This window comes from Mchenga conophoros, linkage group LG1 (genome assembly GCF_057382185.1).
Source record: "Mchenga conophoros isolate Kocher_MC1m ecotype Shallow Benthic linkage group LG1, M_conophoros_male_GT1.1, whole genome shotgun sequence".
NCBI lineage: Eukaryota > Metazoa > Chordata > Actinopteri > Cichliformes > Cichlidae > Mchenga > Mchenga conophoros.
This window is the reverse complement of record NC_140526.1, coordinates 33,461,234-33,485,801: the sequence shown is the minus strand read 5'-3', so window position 1 is coordinate 33,485,801 and position 24,568 is coordinate 33,461,234. Positions and strand designations below refer to the sequence as shown.

Genomic DNA, 24,568 nt, shown 5'->3' with positions numbered 1-24,568 from the left:
ACGGTTTTGAAGGAGTAGGCTTTCAAAAAACGTACGGAAAAATAATAAAATATAACTAGAAAGTGCATTTTCTGAAGAAACTGCAGTGTGAATGCTTGAATCTGAATGTATGCATTGAAATGAAATAATTACTGAATTTAAGTTAAAAATTTTGAATGAGATAAAAAAAAAACCCCCGAATTTAACCTGAAAACAAAAGTGCTGAACTGCTAAAAGCTGAAGGTTACACAGAAGAAGAAGTTGGAAAAAAGCTGAAAATGTTTTAATTGTAAATTAGAAAAACCTAAGAAATGAGAAAAGAACATTTAGAGTCAGAAAACATCTGAAAGAATATTAAAAGGTCATATTCTTTGAATCACTGAATGACTAAAATGTGATCCCTCCACTTTGATCCACACAGTTTAAAAAGTTTAAATGCCTGAGCTTTGAAAGACACGGTGTTGGAAAGAGAACAATAATGGCGACAATTTGAGGGTAAAATGATGGCTGTAACACTGTGGACACAGCAGCAATTGAAAGAGAAGTGCTTAAGATGAATCTTGGTACAGTGGCAGGCAGAGCTCGTTAAGCAGGCAGGTGTGAGCCTGGTTGCTATAGTGACCGCACCCAATGGCTCCATACACACGTACACAGACATGCGCCTCACTTTTGCTGCTTAAAATGAACAGAAAAGTCAGGCCGAAACAAATCGTTCCCATATGAAAAGTACAAGTCGTATTGACGAAATTCTTTCACCGTGAGCGACAGCAGCTTCTAGTCTACTGAATTCTCAGTTTTCATGCCTGTGGAGTTTATTATATGGACGTGGTGACAGTGGAAAGATACCATGCTCTTCTGATTTTCAAACGAACCTTCTGAGCCATTTTAACATTAGAGTCTATGGAAGAGTTGGAGGGAGGAGGCTGTGCATTGGTGACATTTATGAAAGAACCATAACACCTAGGACAATAGTAAACACATTGGATGAAAGAGGACAGCCATGGCTACGTTTTGAGGGTAAAATCATACCTGTAGAGCAAACGCTGCGGACACAGCAGCAGTTTTAAAAAAGATTTTAAGATTAATTTTTTTGCTCCTCTCACTCTAGCAGTTGAGCTGCCTCACTCTAGCTCCAACATTCCGTCCCATACACACCCATTATAAACTCTGAAACGGGTGAAAAAACATCATGAAACTTAAACTGGAACTGAAGAAAAAGTATAATAGATATTGAAAAGATAAATACAAGTTGAATAGTTGAATGTCTTGTCTTCGTTTTAAAGTTTGAATGGTGGCTCTATGTCAATGTATGTGGAAGTAGTAAGAGTTTAAAAATGAGTAAGTTGAATGAGAATTTGAAGGGTCTCCCCATTGAAATACATGGGAAATTTTTGTTGAATAAAGTTGAATAAAATTAAAAATATAAATGTTAAAAATGAGAAAAATAGAAGCAGTCATGTCCAAAATAATAGGAATCTAACGATGTTTGAATGGTTTTTCTAAGTTGAACGGTTTTGAAGGAGTAGGCTTTCAAAAAACGTACGGAATAAGAAAATATAATAACTAGAAAGTGCATTTTCTGAAGAAACTGCAGTGTGAATGCTTGAATCTGAATGTATGCATTGAAATGAAATAATTACTGAATTTAAGTTAAAAATTTTGAATGAGATAAAAAAAAAAACCCCGAATTTAACCTGAAAACAAAAGTGCTGAACTGCTAAAAGGTGAAGGTTACACAGAAGAAGAAGTTGGAAAAAAACTGAAAATGTTTTAAATGTAAATTAGAAAAACCTAAGAAATGGGAAAAGAACATTTAGAGTCAGAAAACATCTGAAAGAATATTAAAAGGTCATATTCTTTGAATCACTGAATGACTCAAATGTGATCCCTCCACTTGGACCCACACAGTTTAAAAAGTTTACATCTCTGAGCTTTGAAAGACAAGATGTTGGAAAAAGAACAACGATGGCGACGTTTTGAGGGTAAAATGATGGCTTTAACACTGTGGACACAGCAGCAGTTGAAAGAGAAGTGTTTAAGATGAATCTTGGCAGAGTGGCAGGCAGAGCTCGTTAAGCAGGCAGGTGTGAGCCTGGTTGCTATAGTGACCGCACCCAATGGCTCCATACACACGACACAGACATGCGCCTCACTTTTGCTGCTTAAAATGAACAGAAAAGTCAGGCCGAAACAAATCGTTCCCAAATGAAAAGTACATGTCGTACTGACAAAATTCTTTTACCGTGAGCGACAGCCATCTCTAGTCTACCTAATTCTCAGTTTTCATGCCTGTGGAGCTTATTATATGGACGTGGTGACAGTGTAAAGACACCATGCTCTTCTGATTTTCAAACGAACCTTCTGAGCCATTTTAACATTAGAGTCTATGGAAGAGTTGGAGGGAGGAGGCTGTGCATTGGTGACATTTATGAAAGAACCATAACACCTAGGACAATAGTAAACACATTGGATGAAAGAGGACAGCCATGGCTACGTTTTGAGGGAAAAATCATACCTGTAGAGCAAACGCTGCGGACACAGCAGCAGTTTTAAAAAAGATTTTAAGATTAATTTTTTTGCTCCTCTCACTCTAGCAGTTGAGCTGCCTCACTCTAGCCCCAACATTCCGTCCCATACACACCCATTATAAACTCTGAAACGGGTGAAAAAACATCATGAAACTTAAACTGGAACTGAAGAAAAAGTATAATAGATATTGAAAAGATAAATACAAGTTGAATAGTTGAATGTCTTGTCTTCGTTTTAAAGTTTGAATGGTGGCTCTATGTCAATGTATGTGGAAGTAGTAAGAGTTTAAAAATGAGTAAGTTGAATGAGGATTTGAAGGGTCTCCCCATTGAAATACATTATAAATTTTTGTTGAATAAAGTTGAATAAAATTAAAAATATAAATGTTAAAAATATGAAATTTAGAAGCAGTGTTGTCCAAAAGAATAGGAATCTAACGGTGTTTGAATGGTTTTTCTAAGTTGAACGGTTTTGAAGGAGTAGGCTTACAAAAAACGTACGGAAAAATAAAATATAATAATAATAATAATAATAATAAAGATTAGAATAACAATACTGTGAATGCTTTTCAAGCATTCACACTAATAACTAGAAAGTGCATTTTCTGAAGAAACTGCAGTGTGAATGCTTGAATCTGAATGTATGGACTGAAATGAATTAATTGCTGAATTTTGAGTTAAAAATTTTGAATGAGATAAAAAAACAAAAAAAACAACCTGAATTTAACCTGAAAACAAAAGTGCTGAACTGCTAAAAGCTGAAGGTTACACAGAAGAAGAAGTTGGAAAAAAGCTGAAAATGTTTTAATTGTAAATTAGAAAACCCTAAGAAATGAGAAAAGAACATTTAGAGTCAGAAAACATCTGAATGAATATTAAAAGGTCATATTCTTTGAATCACTGAATGACTCAAATGTGATCCCTCCACTTTGATCCACACAGTTTAAAAAGTTTAAATGCCTGAGCTTTGAAAGATACGGTGTTGGAAAGAGAACAATAATGGCGACAATTTGAGGGTAAAATGATGGCTGTAACACTGTGGACACAGCAGCAGTTGAAAGAGAAGTGCTTAAGATGAATCTTGGTACAGTGGCAGGCAGAGCTCGTTAAGCAGGCAGGTGTGAGCCTGGTTGCTATAGTGACCGCACCCAATGGCTCCATACACACGTACACAGACATGCGCCTCACTTTTGCTGCTTAAAATGAACAGAAAAGTCAGGCCGAAACAAATCGTTCCCAAATAAAAAGTAAAAGTCGTATTGACAAAATTCTTTCACCGTGAGCGACAGCAGCTTCTAGTCTACTGAATTCTCAGTTTTCATGCCTGTGGAGTTTATTATATGGACGTGGTGACAGTGGAAAGACACCATGCTCTTCTGATTTTCAAACGAACCTTCTGAGCCATTTTAACATTAGAGTCTATGGAAGAGTTGGAGGGAGGAGGCTGTGCATTGGTGACATTTATGAAAGAACCATAACACCTAGTACAATAGTAAACACATTGGATGAAAGAGGACAGCCATGGCTACGTTTTGAGGGTAAAATCATACCTGTAGAGCAAACGCTGCGGACACAGCAGCAGTTTTAAAAAAGATTTTAAGATTAATTTTTTTGCTCCTCTCACTCTAGCAGTTGAGCTGCCTCACTCTAGCCCCAACATTCCGTCCCATACACACCCATTATAAACTCTGAAACGGGTGAAAAAACATCATGAAACTTAAACTGGAACTGAAGAAAAAGTATAATAGATATTGAAAAGATAAATACAAGTTGAATAGTTGAATGTCTTGTCTTCGTTTTAAAGTTTGAATGGTGGCTCTATGTGAACGTATGTTGAAGTAGTAAGAGTTTAAAAATGAGTAAGTTGAATGAGAATTTGAAGGGTCTCCCCATTGAAATACATGGGAAATTTTTGTTGAATAAAGTTGAATAAAATTAAAAATATAAATGTTAAAAATGAGAAAAATAGAAGCAATGTTGTCCAAAATAATAGGAATCTAACGATGTTTGAATGGTTTTTCTAAGTTGAACGGTTTTGAAGGAGTAGGCTTTCAAAAAACGTACGGAAAAATAAAATATAACTAGAAAGTGCATTTTCTGAAGAAACTGCAGTGTGAATGCTTGAATCTGAATGTATGCACTGAAATGAATTAATTGCTGAATTTTGAGTTAAAAATATTGAATGAGATTAAAAAAAAAACAAAAAAAACGAATTTAACCTGAAAACAAAGGTGCTGAACTGCTAAAAGCTGAAGGTTACACAGAAGAAGGAGTTGGAAAAAAACTGAAAATGTTTTAAATGTAAATTAGAAAACCCTAAGAAATGAGAAAAGAACATTTAGAGTCAGAAAACATCTGAATGAATATTAAAAGGTCATATTCTTTGAATCACTGAATGACTCAAATGTGATCCCTCCACTTTGATCCACACAGTTTAAAAAGTTTAAATGCCTGAGCTTTGAAAGATACGGTGTTGGAAAGAGAACAATAATGGCGACAATTTGAGGGTAAAATGATGGCTGTAACACTGTGGACACAGCAGCAGTTGAAAGAGAAGTGCTTAAGATGAATCTTGGTACAGTGGCAGGCAGAGCTCGTTAAGCAGGCAGGTGTGAGCCTGGTTGCTATAGTGACCGCACCCAATGGCTCCATACACACGGACACAGACATGCGCCTCACTTTTGCTGCTTAAAATGAACAGAAAAGTCAGGCCGAAACAAATCGTTCCCAAATGAAAAGTAAAAGTCGTATTGACAAAATTCTTTCACCGTGAGTGACAGCAATGTCTAGTCTACTGAATTCTCAGTTTTCATGCCTGTGGAGTTTATTATATGGACGTGGTGACAGTGGAAAGACACCATGCTCTTCTGATTTTCAAACGAACCTTCTGAGCCATTTTAACATTAGAGTCTATGGAAGAGTTGGAAGGAGGAGGCTGTGCATTGGTGACATTTATGAAAGAACCGTAACACCTAGGACAATAGTAAACACATTGGATGAAAGAGGACAGCCATGGCTACGTTTTGAGGGTAAAATCATACCTGTAGAGCAAACGCTGAGGACACAGCAGCAGTTTTAAAAAAGATTTTAAGATTAATTTTTTTGCTCCTCTCACTCTAGCAGTTGAGCTGCCTCACTCTAGCCCCAACATTCCGTCCCATACACACCCATTATAAACTCTGAAACGGGTGAAAAAACATCATGAAACTTAAACTGGAACTGAAGAAAAAGTATAATAGATATTGAAAAGATAAATACAAGTTGAATAGTTGAATGTCTTGTCTTCGTTTTAAAGTTTGAATGGTGGCTCTATGTGAACGTATGTTGAAGTAGTAAGAGTTTAAAAATGAGTAAGTTGAATGAGAATTTGAAGGGTCTCCCCATTGAAATACATGGGAAATTTTTGTTGAATAAAGTTGAATAAAATTAAAAATATAAATGTTAAAAATGAGAAAAATACAAGCAATGTTGTCCAAAATAATAGGAATCTAACGATGTTTGAATGGTTTTTCTAAGTTGAACGGTTTTGAAGGAGTAGGCTTTCAAAAAACGTACGGAAAAATAAAATATAATAATAAAGATTAGAAGAACAATACTGTGAATGCTTTTCAAGCATTCACACTAATAAAGATTAGAATAACAATACTGTGAATGCTTTTCAAGCATTCACACTAACTAGAAAGTGCATTTTCTGAAGAAACTGCAGTGTGAATGCTTGGATCTGAATGTATGCACTGAAATGAATTAATTACTGAATTTTGAGTTAAAAATATTGAATGAGATAAAAAAAAAAACCCGAATTTAACCTGAAAACAAAGGTGCTGAACTGCTAAAAGCTGAACGTTACACAGAAGAAGAAGTTGGAAAAAAACTGAAAATGTTTTAAATGTAAATTAGAAAACCCTAAGAAATGAGAAAAGAACATTTAGAGTCAGAAAACATCTGAATGAATATTAAAAGGTCATATTCTTTGAATCACTGAATGACTCAAATGTGATCCCTCCACTTTGATCCACACAGTTTAAAAAGTTTAAATGCCTGAGCTTTGAAAGACACGGTGTTGGAAAGAGAACAATAATGGCGACAATTTGAGGGTAAAATGATGGCTGTAACACTGTGGACACAGCAGCAGTTGAAAGAGAAGTGCTTAAGATGAATCTTGGCACAGTGGCAGGCAGAGCTCGTTAAGCAGGCAGGTGTGAGCCTGGTTGCTATAGTGACTGCACCCAATGGCTCCATACACACGACACAGACATGCACCTCACTTTTGCTCCTTAAAATGAACAGAAAAGTCAGGCCGAAACAAATCGTTCCCAAATGAAAAGTAAAAGTCGTATTGACGAAATTCTTTCACCGTGAGCGACAGCAGCTTCTAGTCTACCAAATTCTCAGTTTTCATGTCTGTGGAGTTTATTATATGGACGTGGTGACAGTGGAAAGACACCATGCTCTTCTGATTTTCAAACGAACCTTCTGAGCCATTTTAACATTAGAGTCTATGGAAGAGTTGGAGGGAGGAGGCTGTGCATTGGTGACATTTATGAAAGAACCATAACACCTAGTACAATAGTAAACACATTGGATGAAAGAGGACAGCCATGGCTACGTTTTGAGGGTAAAATCATACCTGTAGAGCAAACGCTGTGGACACAGCAGCAGTTTTAAAAAAGATTTTAAGATTAATTTTTTTGCTCCTCTCACTCTAGCAGTTGAGCTGCCTCACTCTAGCCCCAACATTCCGTCCCATACACACCCATTATAAACTCTGAAACGGGTGAAAAAACATCATGAAACTTAAACTGGAACTGAAGAAAAAGTATAATAGATATTGAAAAGATAAATACAAGTTGAATAGTTGAATGTCTTGTCTTCGTTTTAAAGTTTGAATGGTGGCTCTATGTCAATGTATGTGGAAGTAGTAAGAGTTTAAAAATGAGTAAGTTGAATGAGGATTTGAAGGGTCTCCCCATTGAAATACATGGGAAATTTTTGTTGAATTTTTGTTGAATAAAGTTGAATAAAATTAAAAATATAAATGTTAAAAATATGAAAAATAGAAGCAGTGTTGTCCAAAAGAATAGGAATCTAACGATGTTTGAATGGTTTTTCTAAGTTGAACGGTTTTGAAGGAGTAGGCTTTCAAAAAACGTACGGAAAAATAATAAAATATAATAATAATAATAAAGATTAGAAGAACAATACTGTGAATGCTTTTCAAGCATTCACACTAATAAAGATTAGAAGAACAATACTGTGAATGCTTTTCAAGCATTCACACTAACTAGAAAGTGCATTTTCTGAAGAAACTGCAGTGTGAATGCTTGAATCTGAATGTATGCACTGAAATGAATTAATTGCTGAATTTTGAGTTAAAAATATTGAATGAGATAAAAAAAAAAGTCCGAATTTAACCTGAAAACAAAAGTGCTGAACTGCTAAAAGCTGAAGGTTACACAGAAGAAGAAGTTGGAAAAAAGCTGAAAATGTTTTAATTGTAAATTAGAAAAACCTAAGAAATGAGAAAAGAACATTTAGAGTCAGAAAACATCTGAAAGAATATTAAAAGGTCATATTCTTTGAATCACTGAATGACTAAAATGTGATCCCTCCACTTGGACCCACACAGTTTAAAAAGTTTACATCTCTGAGCTTTGAAAGACAAGATGTTGGAAAGAGAACAATAATGGCGACAATTTGAGGGTAAAATGATGGCTTTAACACTGTGGACACAGCAGCAGTTGAAAGAGAAGTGTTTAAGATTAATTTTGGCAGAGTGGCAGAGAGAGCTCGTTAAGCAGGCAGGTGTGAGCCTGGTTGCTATAGTGACCGCACCCAATGGCTCCATACACACGGACACAGACATGCGCCTCCCTTTTGCTGCTTAAAATGAACAGAAAAGTCAGGCCGAAACAAATCGTTCCCAAATGAAAAGTAAAAGTCGTATTGACAAAATTCTTTCACTGTGAGCGACAGCAATGTCTAGTCTACCAAATTCTCAGTTTTCATGTCTGTGGAGTTTATTATATGGACGTGGTGACAGTGGAAAGACACCATGCTCTTCTGATTTTCAAACGAACCTTCTGAGCCATTTTAACATTAGAGTCTATGGAAGAGTTGGAGGGAGGAGGCTGTGCATTGGTGACATTTATGAAAGAACCATAACACCTAGTACAATAGTAAACACATTGGATGAAAGAGGACAGTGATGGCTACGTTTTGAGGGTAAAATCATACCTGTAGAGCAAACGCTGCGGACACAGCAGCAGTTTTAAAAAAGATTTTAAGATTAATTTTTTTGCTCCTCTCACTCTAGCAGTTGAGCTGCCTCACTCTAGCCCCAACATTCCGTCCCATACACACCCATTATAAACTCTGAAACGGGTGAAAAAACATCATGAAACTTAAACTGGAACTGAAGAAAAAGTATAATAGATATTGAAAAGATAAATACAAGTTGAATAGTTGAATGTCTTGTCTTCGTTTTAAAGTTTGAATGGTGGCTCTATGTCAATGTATGTGGAAGTAGTAAGAGTTTAAAAATGAGTAAGTTGAATGAGAATTTGAAGGGTCTCCCCATTGAAATACATGGGAAATTTTTGTTGAATAAAGTTGAATAAAATTAAAAATATAAATGTTAAAAATGAGAAAAATAGAAGCAGTCATGTCCAAAAGAATAGGAATCTAACGATGTTTGAATGGTTTTTCTAAGTTGAACGGTTTTGAAGGAGTTAGATGCCAAAAAACGTACGGAATATGGAATAATAATAAAGATTTGAAGAACAATACTGTGAATGCTTTTCAAGCATTCACACTAATAAAGATTCGAAGAACAATACTGTGAATGCTTTTCAAGCATTCACACTAATAATAAAGATTAGAAGAACAATACTGTGAATGCTTTTCAAGCATTCACACTAATAAAGATTCGAATAACAATACTGTGAATGCTTTTTAAGCATTCACACTAATAATAATAAAGATTAGAAGAACAATACTGTGAATGCTTTTCAAGCATTCACACTAATGACTGCCGGTTTCCCGAACATTTCAACAGTTTCTCTTCATCTCCAGGATGAACATAAAAAGGATGTTCAAATGCAGAATTCAACATCACTTTAGACTATTTTTTTAACTCTGCTGTCACGGCTCATTGTCAGCTTGAATATCATTAACACCACATGCCACAGTTTACACACGTTCTACCAAAGCTGCCTAACAGGAAACCGTTTCGTTGTTGTTATAGTGCACAGTGTTTATAACAACCACATCGTGAGTTGTAAAACTCTTACTAGATAAGAACTGATATGAATTTAGAGATTCAGATTTCCATTATCAACATCACTTATCGATTAGTGTCCTTATCGATTCTCCTGTCAATTGTCATTGGGTTGAGAGTCACCACCAGCAGCCAACACATCAAAGACATCACATTTGTGGGAAATAACTGTATGCTGTGCGGTCAAATGTTTGTGCATGCTGGAGGCTCTGATTAGTGTTGGGGTCATTACTTAAAAGTCAAAAGATGTATTACTACTCATTATGTTACTTTCACTATTCTCTGTAAAATGACATGAAAAATCATTGTCTCATAATTTACCAGTTAACAATAAAAACCTATAGGCTACAGGCCAACATACCAACACAAACCCCTATTCTAATGAGGACACACTCATGACGTTTCTTTCAGTATTAAGGTATGAACACAAAGTTGACAACACAAAGCAAAAAGATGAAAACTAGCACAGAGAGACTTTAATGCGATCGCCACAGTGATTCTACTTTAGAAACATGAACAGGGAGAAAAATGCTAGAGCCTGACTGCTCATCAATTTGTTGCCTGTTGAAGTTCAGGGTCTGACTGTTGGGCTGGGCTCTACACTCAGCTTTAACATCACACTGGGTTCTTGGCTAGCTTAGCATGCTATCTGTGCAGATAATTGCAAAGAGCTGAAGTTCTTTTAGCAGCACAAGGTTTCTGTCCTGTATGCAGTTTGCACTTTACCATTGTGCTCTCGTCCTTTTGTGTAATAAAAATAAAAGTTATGTCTATATTCATGCTGTAGCATGCACCGCTACTTTCCTCCTCCAGGACACCAACTGAAGTGGAACCAATAAGCAGAATCGATAGGAAAGCAGACTAACAATTCCAAGGAACTGAACTACTGGGAACTCAGTTTCCATCCTTAGCGGTAACATGAGTCATCCAGGGTACACCCAGTGAGAACAAACTTTTAAGTAAAGCAGAAGACACAATTTGCATACTGATAAACCAATAGAAATAAATGATTTTGGCAAAAATAATTTTACCTGCTGTACATTTTGGATTAAAAACCTAGAACCTTTACTAGAAATCTATTGTTATACAGAATGATTTTGTGCGGCTATCTGACTTTGTGTGGCTCAAGAGTTGGCAGTTCATCTTGTAATTGGAAGGTTGCCGGTTCGAGCCCTGGCTCCGATAGTCTCGGTCGGTCTGTCCTTGGGCAAGACACTTCACCCGTTGCCTAATGGTGGTGGTCAGAGGCCCAGTGGCACCAGTGTCTGGCAGCCTCACCTCTGTCAGTCTGCCCCGGGGCAGCTGTGGCTACAATATAGCTTGACATCACCAGTGTGTGAATGGGTGGATGACTGAATGTAGTGTAAAGGGCTTTGGGGTCCATAGGGACAAAGTAAAGCACTATACAAATACAGGCCATTTATCTGACTTGCATAAAAATCGAATGGGTGTCATCCTTTCTGTATAACCCAGTTCTTTATGACTAATACATAATTCAGTTGCACTCAGATTCATGCCACAAATCCTAATGCGCCACTAAAACACCAGAAATAAAGGTGAGGCGTTTATGTGTCTCACTTACTGAACATCTCCAACACAAAGAGCTGGTCTCTTAACTGCAGTGGCTTGGGCTGAGACATAGGATTTCACTGTAGCGTGCACAGGCAGGGAGGTGAGAGAGAAAAACATGACAACATATGGCCGCTCTGGGACTGGGCCAGCCCCCGAGATTTTGGATTATCTGGCTTCTTTCCTCTAGTCAGTCACATTTCCCAAATACCAATCAGCAGCATTCAATCCCCAATAACAGATCATCATGAAATCCTGAACAAAGATGTTTGGTGGTTGTTTTCAGCTCAGCTAATGAGACAAGGACAGACTGGGCCAGAGGCTGGGTGTTTGCAGGAATGTGTGTGTGTGTGTGTGTGTGTGTGTGTGTGTGTGTGTGTGTGTGTGTGTGTGTGTGTGTTGTTGTCTCACTAGAGAATATTGATCACAGGCCTCCATCCTCACAATAATCACCCTGAGGTAATGCCACAGCTTCTCTTAAAGCAGAGCTGCAATGGTCTCCGAGTGTGTGAGGCACTCAGCATGTGAGAGCAGACATCAGCGTGGAGCTAATCTCTTGCAGTGCTCAGCTCTACAGGTTGAATCCCTCTGACTGGTCACCTGACCTACCGTTTTTAAACAGCTGATATCTACATGTCCATTTGTAGAGCACAAAGATTCCCCAGACTGCTTTTTTCAGTCTGAAAATCAACCCAAGGAGCAAAACCAAAATCTAAATTATTATTGTAAGGATGTAATTATTTTACTGAATATTTTGTTTACTGAGTACATTAGGCTATTCAAAATCAGTCTGACTGTGTGGCAAATCTATGCATTGTAAAAGTGAGTAATTGGGACAAATAGTGTACTTGTTTTCTTTTTTTGTTCTGTCTTTTTGGTGTTTTATTTTTAAGCTGGTATAAGAATAATAATTCAGGAAGAATGATTCAATAATGTTTTAAAGTCTTTCCACTTAATATCAAAGTTTACTTACTGTTAAACCACAAAAGTCAGCTTATGATGACGTATGGCTCTGATAACATTTCCATAAAATCATCAACACAATCAGTCCCTTAAATATTCTTTTGGAGGCATATGCTTTACTCCTTGTCTGTATTGTTAAAATCCGAAAATATGACACTAAATCAGTGCCGGGTTTGTCGAATCAAGAGTTTTAGCAGCAAATCAAGCTCAAAATGATGCAAACGTATGATGGAGACTTGGACTGCGTCGTAAAGGAGTACCAAAGCAAAGGAAAAAATATGTATTAGACATGCACTACGACCAAGTATCCTTGTACTGTGAGGATTTTGAAGCAGACTAGCAGAAAGTAGGGCATATTTAAACCATGTTTGCAGCAGGGAGCTCATCGCTCGTGTCTGTCCACCGGGAGCAGACACGCCCAAGCACAAAACATGCGACTCAACAACACACTGCAAGTCGGAACGCTGGAAAGCTCCGCGGAGACAGACACTGTTGCTGCTGCAGCGGCTCCAATCAGCCAGCATCAGCACCTTCGGATATGCAAAACCGCAGTGGTTCATCCCTCATTCACAGCCTCCAGCCTGGTGGGCAGGCTGGCAGCTCGGTCGCTCCCTCCCTCCAACCCTGTGTCCGCCGGGACCTACCTGAAACTGGCCGGGGACTTCACCTGGATGTTGCGGCCAGACGGCGGGGTAGCTTTCCTCTTCTCCCTGTCCGCCATGCTGCCCCTTTCTCATTTCTCCGTTCCGCCGTGCAGCTGCCCGGGAAAGACACCTGAGAGAGGTCCGGCGATAGGATGCTGCCTTCGAAGACTGTGGGAAACATAGTAACTACCTAAAGTGGGGCAAGAATAATCAAAACTGGTAACGCCCAAAGATTTTGATGTATTTGGAAATTATTCGCCCTGTAAAATTATCCAGTTTGTGTTTTCCTTCATTAAATTATATATATATATATATATATATATATATATATATATACACACACACACATACATACTCTATGTAGACTTCTATAGCTGCTCAGCACAACGTTAAAGTGAATGTTGACCAAGGTGCCATGGTCTTATAATTCTGTCCCTCTCGTTTTTAAACAGAGTTACATAGCTGAGATGTAATTTCCTAAAAACATCACCTAAATTTAGAACTTCAGGAGGGTCTTAAGCATTTGCATAAATATTTCTGAAAAACATGTAAGTTGTGTACGTCCAGAAGTTGATCAATTCGATTACCTCATTCTTCACTTGAACAAGTGTCAGATTTACATTTAAGCAGGTTATTTCCAAAACAGAAGACACAAAAATAGACTTCAGACAGTCGATTTCCGTCTTTAGACAGAAGAGAAGAGAAAATTACTGCTATATGACTTATAGGACATTAACTCACTGGGTTCTGTTCTATCTGGATTTAACTCAGACTACACAGTTCAGTTTGCTGTGAGGACTTTTTTTTCATACAGGCATGAGTGGCTACAAAAAAGACTACAAAAATATATGATAATCTGACATGTATTTTTTATATGACAGCGACAGTTTATGTAATTAATAACATGTCATTTCTTTTGACTACAGGGGTTTAACAATTAACCATTCTTCATGACATTCTTCTTGACATTTACGAGTAGACCCTGAAGGCAGCATGAGCCAGCACGTAGAAGAGAGTTTTGAGGAACTGATGAAAAACTAGAGAAATACAGGGGTAGCAAGCCTATTTTAGGAGTTTGCAGATGACCGGATTGATTTGGACTATCATATTATTAAAGATCAGCTTAAATGTTTTACATGCAGCAGTTGTAATTTTTCATGTAACACTGTAAGGTCTACAACTTGTCTTCACAAAGAAAAACATAGCTGACAGTCTTCAAGAGCCAGCAGAGGCTGTCATTGTACACATAAACACTGAAACGCTGCATATCAAAAATAGAAATGCAAGTAGTCTTCTGGTGTATTTTTAAATACATCTATTACAAAACATTTATTACAAAATCAGCCTCAGCCCTGAACGTAATACTTGGTGACACTTTTCCAAATAATACTCATACCAGTCACTAAAAAAGAAGATAAAATTGGCTAGCACAAAAAACATTTTGCCACTAAACATATTGCTTAAGAGGTTGTGATGCTGTGTTTGTCTTCTTCGACGTCATTCTCATCAGTCATCACTGCGAAGTGGCAGCTTTAGAGAAAACACAGTGGTGATTAATAACAATATAAACAATGCACATGTTGTTGTTGTATTTTCCCCTTTATTTTACAGAATAAAGAAGACATCAATTTACCTTTTGGAAAAATGAATTCCGTTCGTCATGTATGGCCTCCCTGGCAAACTAATTTTTCCTCCTTCACACTGTAAAAAATAAAGAGATATAAACAATAACCAGATGAAAATACATAATAAAACAGGGGGAGGAGAAAAACAAGTTAATTCTAGTTCTGTGTGCTATCTGTTACAAGCTAACAGTAATTTGTTTTAGCACCGATGCTAATGGTAAAAGTCTGAGGGCACGGAACATTGGAATTCTGACCATTGCTAGTACATCAGAAGACTTACACACCACTTTCGCCTCATAAAAATCAGAAACAAGCTGAGTCGGACTGGAGCTCTCTGCCCTTTACCAATCCAGCCACAGGCCCATCCATCTGGCCCATCAAGACTCACTCTCATTTCATCAGTCCATAAAACCTTAGAAAAATCAGTCTTGAGATATTTCTTGGCCCAGTCTTGACGTTTCAGCTTGTGTGTCTTGTTCAGTGGTGGTCATCTTTCAGCCTTTCTTACCTTGGCCATGTCTCTGAGTATTGCACACCTTGTGCTTTTGGGCACTCCAGTGATGTTGCAGCTCTGAAATATGGCCAACCTGGTGGCAAGTGGCATCTTGGCAGCTGCACGCTTGACATTTCTCAGTTCATGGGCAGTTATTTTGTGCCTTGGTTTTTCCACACGCTTCTTGCGACCCTGTTGACTATTTTGAATGAAACGCTTGATTGTTCGATGATCATGCTTCAGAAGCTTTGCAATTTTGAGACTGCTGCATCCCTCTGCAAGATATCTCACTATTTTTGACTTTTCTGAGCCTGTCAAGTCCTTCTTTTGACCCATTTTGCCAAAGGAAAGAATGTTGCCTAATAATTATGCACACCTGATATAGGGTGTTGATGTCATTAGACCACACCCCTTCTCATTACAGAGATGCACATCACCTAATATGCTTAATTGGTGGTAGGCTTTTGAGCCTATACAGCTTGGAGTAAGACAACATGCATGAAGAGGATGATGTGGACAAAATACTCATTTCCCTAATAATTCTGCACTCCCTGTAGTCTAGATTCTGAAAAGCCATCAGGGATGAAGTCTTAAGAGATACAACACTTACAGACTGTAAAGGTTGGTGTTGTTCAGTTCCTGCCAGTCCCTCCAGGTAAAATAATGCAGACAGCCTCTCTCTGGACAGGGAGTGTGTACCTGCTGGGTCAGTCCTGGCCACTGCCTTGACAGCACAAACAGCTTGGACATCACTGCCAAGATCAGATCCCACATCTGCCGAAACTCTAAGAAAAGAAATGAGCTACATGTAGTTCTACTGTTGCTGTCGAGCTCTTTTTGGTCCTAAAACAAAAGACACCACAGATTTTTTTTTTACCTTCATCCTTCTCAGGTCTTCGGCAGCGTATCTCTATAAAGGAATCTCCATTGTTGTCCCCCTGTCTAAACAGAGCAAGTCTGTTTCCACAGCAGAGGAGACACTGCTCCTTTCCCACCCAGTGAGTCGAGTAAAGAGAGCACGTCTTAATGATCAGTCTAAGGGTTACATGTGGCAACCATGAGAGATCAGAAGATTTATGGTTCATGAGGTTTTTGAGTGGAGTAAGAATAAGAAAAAAAAAATAGAATTATAAATCAATGAAAACATTGGAAACTGAAGAAATTTACAAAGAAAGTGTAAATGTAAAAGTGTGCCATTATATATATATATATATATATATATATATATATATATATATATATATATATATATATATATAAAAGACACAATACATCTTCTCTGTAGCTTATTGAATGAGCTTTTTGTGGTGCTAGTGGTGTCTGTGAATTTCATTGTACATATTTGAGTCTTTTATATAGACTCTGCCTTGAAAATTGTGAAAACCAACATACAATTGAAAATATACTTATCTTACAGATTGGGCTGGGCAACTCCAGGCCTTAAGTGCTAGTGTCCTGCAGATTTTAGATAACACTGTTGTATTGTTTATAATGTTTGCACTTCGTGCTTATTGTCCCTTGGGGTTTGCCGTAGTGGCAGTGGGGCGGGTTACGGAAGTGGAGGTGTGTTATGTTGTACCGAGCGAGTGGTAAATAAAGAAGAGGGAGACTCACGAAGCAGTTTAAGAATATATTATTCATAAGTCAAAGAACAGAATATTACATGGTGTCAGAGTAATTCGAACTAAACGCCCTTTGACACCGCGAAATGGATTCGTCGGGAGTTCCTGCACCACGAATGGACTGGGATTCAGCTACTCTTCCCGATGCCTGGCAAAGGTTTGTGCAACATGTGAAGCTAATGTTTAGCGGCCCGCTAAGTGGCAAGCCCGAGGAGACCCAGTGCAGCTATCTTCTTCTGTGGGTAGGAAAAAGAGGCAGAGACATTTATAACACATGGCAGCTGTCTGATGAAGAAGCTAAAAGGCTGACCACCTATCTTGACAGGTTTGAACAGTACCTCATGCTGAAAACGAACACCGTTTTTGCCAGATACAAATTTAATGAAAGACTCCAAGGCGAAGGAGAGTCATTCGAACACTTTGTGACAGAGTTAATTAAAGCTACTCGTCAAGCAGTGTGGCTATGTTAACTGTGATGAAATGGTCCAAGACAGGATTGTCTTTGCAACCAGTTTCCCACAAGTCAAAGAAAAGCTGCTGAGCCAAGGGTCAGATTTGACTCTAGAAAAAGGCATAGACATTGCACGTTCCTATGAAATCGCACAAAACAGGTACTGCTTTCTGCGCCTTCCCTTTGGCATAATATCACCACAGGACATTTTCCAAAGGAAAATCAATGAGACATATGAAGGGCTCAAAGGGCAGCCATCGTGGATGACATCCTCGTGTTTGGCAAGACAAAGGAGGAACACGACGAGAACCTCCGTGCCATGCTTGAGCGCACAAGGGAGCGAGGAGTGCGTCTCGATCCAGAGAAATGTGTCATAGGGGCCACAGAAGTGAGTTACTTTGGACACAAACTCACCCGGGAGGGCATCCAGCCAGACCCAAAGAAACTACAGAAATTCAAGGACATGCCACCTCCTGAGAATAAGAATGAGCTTGAGACAATTCTTGGTATGCCGAACTACCTGTCCAGATTCGCACCACGACTATCAGAAATGAACGCACCGCTGCGTCAGCTGCTCAAGCAAGACTCTGAGTTCGTCTGGGATCAGAATCATGACAGAGTCTTCCAGCAAATAAAGGATCTCATAACCAGGGAACCAGGCCCCATACTGGCATACTACGACACGACCAAGGAGCTATGCCTACAGGTAGATGCATCAAAGTATGGCTTGGGAGCTGTGTTGATGCAGGACGGACATCCAATAGCATATGCTTCAAAGACACTGACCCCGACAGAGGTTAACTATGCACAGATTGAAAAAGAACTCTTTGCAGTGTTGTTTGGATGCAAGCGCTTCCACACCTACATGTATGGCAGAAGAGTTATCGTCGAGTCAGACCACAAGCCGTTGGAGCACATATTGAAGAAGCCAATCTCCGTAGCCCCTGCTCGTCTGCAGCACATGCTGTTACAGCTGCAGAGATACGACATGTCCAGGAAACCATTGCTCGACCAAGACAGCACGCTGAGCAAAGGCATGGAGGATCAGGTCCACTCAGTGATAAACAGCCTCCCAGTAAGTGACCAAAAGCTCTCAGAGATACAGGCTGCGACAGCATGCGACCCGCAGCTCACCCTTCTGAAGTAAACCGTGCATGATGGCTGGCCTGAGGACAGGAAAAAATGCCCCCATATCCTTTAGGACTTCTGGAATTTCAGAGATGAAATTTCACACTTCCATGGCATCATCTTTAAAGGTGACAAAATCACAGTGCCAACAGCCCTAAGAAACAATATGCTGGAGAGAATCCACACTGGGCACATGGGGATTGAGAGGAGTAAGCAGAGAGCGAGGGACACCCTCTTCTGGCCAGGCATGGGCAAGGACATTGCTGCCACAGTGGAAAACTGTTTCATATGTTAGGAGAGGTGTGCAGCGAACCCTAAAGAACCTCTCATTACACAACAGATTCCTGAGAGACCATGGCAGGCTGTAGCCTCAGACCTCTTCACATGGCGTGGACGAGACTATTTAGTAGTTGTGGACTATTACAGCCACTTCTTTGAGGTCGAAAGGCTATTCTCCACCACCGCAGGGTCCGTCATCAAAAAGCTCAAGGCCATATTCGCCAGACACGGTATACCAGAGAAGCTTATCTCAGATAACGGCCCACAGTACAGCTCTCGAGAGTTCAAGGACTTCGCAGTCACATGGGACTTTGTCCACACAACCTCAAGCCCTTTGTACCCACAAAATAATGGCCTTGCCGAAAGAACAGTCAAAACGGCCAAAGCAATTCTGGATAAAGCTCATGCTCAGGGAGTAGATCCCTACCTGTCTCTATTGGAGCAAAGGAACACACCAGTCGACGGCTTCAGATCACCCGCGCAGCTCCTCATGAGTCGATGTCTGCGCTCAGTGCTTCCCATCACCGTATACCAGTTGGTACCCCGCGTCGTAAGCCAGACGGTGGTGCAAAAAACACGGATGGAAAGAGAAGAGCACCAGAGACGATACTACAAATGCAGCGCAGAGGGAGCACATCTGCTTTCAGGATGAGTCCAGAAGTTGGAAACCGGCTGTCATCATCCGACCTGCAGAGACTGCCCGCTCTTTTGTGATCCGCACTGGCGAGGGGCAGACGTCGGCGTAACTGATGACACCTGAGAGGCGCTAAGGCGTGACCAGCACCTTCAGCACCAGCACCCGATCTGATAAGCCAGCCTGATAGTGCAGCTCAACAACAAGCAGAGCCCTTGTCGCCATCTAGAGACACTGCAACACCAACCATGGACACTAGCCCTGCCCTGACCACCAGATCAGGACGAGTGGTCAAACCAAGGGTCATCCTTGACCTGTGATTGTAAAGGGTGTAGGCGGGGTCAAAACACCTGAATCAAATGATAAGTTCATTACCAGGCCTCTGGAGAACTTCAAGACATGTTGAGGAGGTCATTTAGCAGCTGTGTGGGATCAAGGACACATCTAAAACCTGTAGGACACTGTCACTTGAGGCCTGGAGTTGCCTACCCCTGTTATAAAAGGTGACAAACAATTAAATTTTTTCCAAGCTACCTGTGAAAGAAGCCATGTGGAACCTCAGGAAGGACGTACACATGCACTCTGACATCATCCTGCTTGTTCTCACCCCATTTCTGACATACTATGAGGTCATCCTTCAGATAGATGGGGAAGAGGCAAGCTCCATCAGGGTCTCTCTTTGACTCCCTGACTGACTCCCAGTGATTTTCTCCTGGGATGAAGTCTGGTGCTTGGGGGTTCATGGGGCTTCTGACAAGAGTTGGGAGGCAAACCTCAAAGTGCTGCAACAGGGTGAGAATTATGCCTTCCTCCTTTTTGTTACCTACTACCTCTCTGACCAAATCATCATCATCTATGACCAGTTTCTCTAACTCCCTCCGGACTAAGATGCGCAGGGCTGCATTGTGCAGGGTGCCTCTGCACCGCAAGTCCTCCACCCAGATGAACCTTTGTTTCATCAGAGCTCCTTCTTGCATGAGTAGGTCTCTTGAGATTCTCTCAAGCTGCTGCACCAGGTCATGTCTCACAATGGTCTGCAATCACAGAAAGCAGTTAGGAGAGTAAGTTAGGAGAAACTGTGGTAACAGTAGTTTAGTGTAGTTTGTAAATTCTGTGGAAATCTTCAGGCAAAGGGATCAAAAGAGTGTAGCTGCTTGTTTGACCGTGGCCAGTGCTATTTTTTGGTCTTAACCTAACTGCATTCTGATCCATGTATACATTATATTTATTGGTAATTTGTTTGGAATTAAAATTAAAGTGGAAGCGACACTACCAGGAATCTTCACATTAATGCTTGTAAAGGAAACCATTGTACTTCGAAAGGGTAGTGTCTGCATACATAGGTCTGAAAAAAGAAAAACAGCCACTGACCTTGAACATAGAAATGAGGAATGAAGGCTGGATAAACACATGGTCACTTAGTACATCAATATCTTCATACCAAATAATAACCCCAATTCTGTGCAGATATCGCAAGAGGAATTGCAATATGGAGTGGAGGTGCTCTCTGCTCTGTGTTACATGGTTCATTATTAAATCACAGAGTTCTTCAAGTAGAACAATACCTGACATAGAAAATGGATACTTTTTATTACAAAGCAAAAACAACTTCTCCGTGTTACTTAAATAAAGTGCACAGTCATTAACTGGACTTACCATGTTGAGGAATCTGTTCTAGTGTAACAAGGTTTTGGATGGCTTGTTCCACTTCTTCATAACTTTGTGGTAAGATGGTCTCAGAACACAGGAAAGCGCTTTCTGATTGAATGCATTTCAAAATATGACTTCTGAATCTTACAATATCCTGAGTCTTTGTGCAGTCAAGAGTTAGAAGATCCAACACCTGAAGGGAAGGTAAAGGAAAACTGTAAAAGGTTCTGCATCCACAGTAACACCCCACTGGGCCTGTGTGGCATTTAAAATGGTATATTTTAATCATACCAATCATTACCTTCAAACTGTATTCTAAAAGGGAATCAATCTCATCCACTTGATCCATGTAGAGAAATGGGTCTGTATTTTCTTCCAGATTTTTCTTCTGGTACTTTAAAACCATCTTTCTGTTTACCAGCATTATGTTAATCTTCTCATCAATGTCTTTCTTCTTCTCCATTACCTCTTCCAGGTCTCTGCACTGATCACAATGTGTTCCCACAAGCATGACCACTGCATTTGGCACACGTAGCTGTATGTTGTTTAACCAGAACCAAATCTGGTCTTTGAAAGACTCTGGGTCTACAGTGCTATAGCTGATAGAAAATCAGAATCATTATTGTCTTTTTTTTTTTGCTATTGGTCTCTAAGATGCTGGGTGTCATTGGTACTTACACATAATGTCAGAATGCTGCTGCTCGATAACTGGCATACACAAATATTAATTTCACATTTGTCATATCTTGGCTAACTAGCACTAAACTCAATGTATAGTTTTTGTTCAAGTAAATATCAGTAGGGTGGAAGGTGTTTGGTCATAAAGCACATTAAAAAAAACTGTTTCTTGACTGAAAAAGTAGGGTTTTTTTTTGAAGCTGTAAGTACAACATTCATAAACTAAGCGACATATGGCAGCCATGTGAATATTGAAAAAAAAAAAAAAAAAAAATATATATATATATATATTTTTTTTTTTCAAGGCCGGACAGTCCTGATCCTCAAGGACCGGTCCCCTCCAACTGACACATGGGTCAATACATGAGCATGGGCAAGAATACCAGAGGCGCAAAACACCAGCTACTGGCAGACCAAGCAGCCAGACTGACCAACCTGTGTATATATATATATATACACAGGCTGTGTGTATATATATATATATATATATATATATATATATATATATATATATATATATATATATATATGTTAACTTCCACAGATTTCCCTTGCTTTCTAAAATAAAGACTGAATATACAATTGCAAAGCATTAAAAAGACTTTCTAGTGAAAGAATTTCTTTTAGAAAGATAACTTTTAGATAGCTGGAAGGGCAACAAAAGAACTATAGTCACATTAGTCATATTATTTGACTATTAGTCATATAATTTAACAAAATAACCATAAAAAAAAGAAACAATAATTGTCTCACCTGGCCAAATTGACAGTGAGGATAACAAGTGCTCTTGGTGTGATAAAGATATGATGTGTCAGATAGTACTCCTCCTGCCCTGCAAAGTCCCAGAGAAGGAAGCGGACTTCATGGGTGTATAGCCGAGTGATATCTATTCCTTCCGTCCGATCTTCATTGCAACTGCCACAGGCTTCCCTTCCCTAAGGCTGTGGCAGAGTGTGGACTTCCCGGCCATGGAAGAGCCCAGAAACATTGCTTTAACTGTCCAGGTAGTGTGAGCATTGGGGTTCTCCTCCATTTGAAGGAAGTAGCTCTGAATGTCCATGACCCCTCCAGCACAGACTTCCTCTGGTGGACACCTTAGTGGATTACACATGGCCTTGAACTTGGTCAGCTCACAGCTACCTTTCTGGAAAAGCTGGGATGGTAGCTCTGTAAGCTGATTCTTCTCAACCAATAACTCCCTCAGTTTTGGTAGCCCAACTAGTGGTTCGATGTTTTGCAGGCAGTTTTTGGAAAGGTCCAGGTAAGTAAGACTGGTATACTGGTTTATATCTGAAGGAAGCCTTGCCAGGCGATTGGTGCTGAGTTTTAGGAACTTTAAATACCTAAGATGTGGGAAGATTCCTTCTGGAATTGATCTGACATTGTTATGATTCATATAGAGTGTCTGTAAATTTTTCAAGTTGCAGATTTCTTGAGAAAACTCGATTATCTTGTTCCTGGACAGATTAAGCTCTGTGATGTTGGTGTTTTTGGAGATGCCGGTGACACGTTTTAGTTTGTTCCTCTGCAAATCCACACTTGTATACAAAGTAACTGGTGCCAGAAGGTCCCGAGGAAGGTACTTCAGTTTTTGTCCTGATAGATCCCATACCTCCCAACTGGTTGCTGTGTTACAAAAATAGGTTAACAACTAGGCACCGTTTCATAAAGCAATTTTACTGACTTGTGTGGTACAACCCTATAAACCATAGACTAGATGCTGGATCTACCTAAAAGCTTTGCAGCCATCTCCTCCATCTCATATATGGTGTTTTGGCTGTGGGCAGGCAGGCAGGAAAAGGACCCAAAATGCAGACTCCAGGAAATGAAATGTAAACTCCAAAACCAGCTTTATTGCTGAACAAGGAAAAAACGAAATACAGATACAAATTAACTAGGCAGGTTGACGGACCGAACACAGAGTGAGGCATGATGGAGATCACGACAAGAAGCAAAGGAACATGAAGACAAATACAAGTGGGGAAAGGGCAAGAGGAAATACCTGGGAACATGGCTGGCACAAATTACACAGACAGTGCAGAGCCATTGCAGCGGGGGCACGGTGTGAAAAGGGGGGAAAGGAAACAAAACGCTTGGACACTGCTAGCACGGGGCGCCTACAGAAACGCAAAGCAGGAGATGAAGCATCACTGAATATGTTTCCAAACCAACTTCATTCTAAGCCAAAAAATATGGTGAATATGGTGAAATATGGTGGTCTTTCCTTTGGCTTCACCTGCACAAGTGCCGAGGTAGGTCTCCCCTGCAGAATTGGTTTTCCCTTTGTCGGGAGCACGCGCTGGGCTCTCCAAATGACGGACAAACAGTATCCCACATTCTTGATTTTTAGTTCACAAACACTTGTTGTAATAACTAACTACTCCTGACATTTTGGAGATGTTAGCTAGTATACAGTAAAGTTACAGTGGGATACAAATAACATCAGGCTGATCCTGCCACGATTTGTTCCCCCTGTCTAAATCACTGACAAACAATATCCCACAGCTGTTTATGTTTTTGAACCCATTTTGCACAGAGAGACATTTTTTGAAAAATGTATTGATAGCAATGTTGAATATTATTACACAGGAAAAAAACAACTACACGTAAAATAATCACATTGTGACGCCTCTGCCTTTCTAAATAGAGGGACAGTAACTGCGTGTGTATATGTAAGCTGTAAAACCTGACGATAGTCAGATTAACAGTATTTTGTCTCTATCTGCTACTCTGCAATTCATCTCATGTAAACAATAACGTGGTGCACAGCATGACGTGAAAAAAGGCACATACCTTTGACGTTGTGTGACAAACTCTGTATTCCTCGTCCACACGTAAACGCAAAAAAGGAGTTTTAAAAAAATCTCTGTTTTCGGTGATTCGAAACGCCGTTTACGTGTGGACGAAACAGCTGCGTTTTCAAAAATACCTGTGTAGGTGCGGAGGTAGCATAAAAGAGTTAGACTTATTTTATTACTACCTGTAATTTATTGCAGATTACTTGCATTTGCTTAATTGCTTACTAGATGTTTGAAGTATGAAATAAACC

The 24,568-nt window shown here is 39.6% G+C and overlaps 2 protein-coding genes across 2 annotated transcripts in view; both read right to left on the bottom strand.

Moving 5' to 3' along the window:
• mapk8ip1b (mitogen-activated protein kinase 8 interacting protein 1b) overlaps positions 1 to 13,112 on the bottom strand; it is a 142,843-nt gene extending 129,731 nt beyond the window's left edge. The window contains exon 1 of the mRNA XM_085275862.1: positions 12,960 to 13,112. Coding sequence (XP_085131988.1) covers positions 12,960 to 13,036 — 77 coding nt within the window. The 5' untranslated portion in view covers positions 13,037 to 13,112. The remainder of the gene's footprint in view (positions 1 to 12,959) is intronic.
• A 648-nt stretch (positions 13,113 to 13,760) lies between these two features.
• On the bottom strand, positions 13,761 to 23,728 carry LOC146583670 (malignant fibrous histiocytoma-amplified sequence 1). The gene is given in 11 exon segments (XM_085275789.1): positions 13,761 to 14,489; positions 14,593 to 14,660; positions 15,688 to 15,862; positions 15,955 to 16,112; positions 19,726 to 20,225; positions 20,563 to 20,756; positions 20,848 to 21,034; positions 21,143 to 21,440; positions 22,273 to 22,426; positions 22,429 to 23,145; positions 23,250 to 23,728. Coding segments are annotated over 10 exon segments (2,454 nt in total). The 5' UTR covers positions 23,278 to 23,728; the 3' UTR covers positions 13,761 to 14,489; positions 14,593 to 14,617.
• Positions 23,729 to 24,568: the final 840 nt, after the last annotated feature.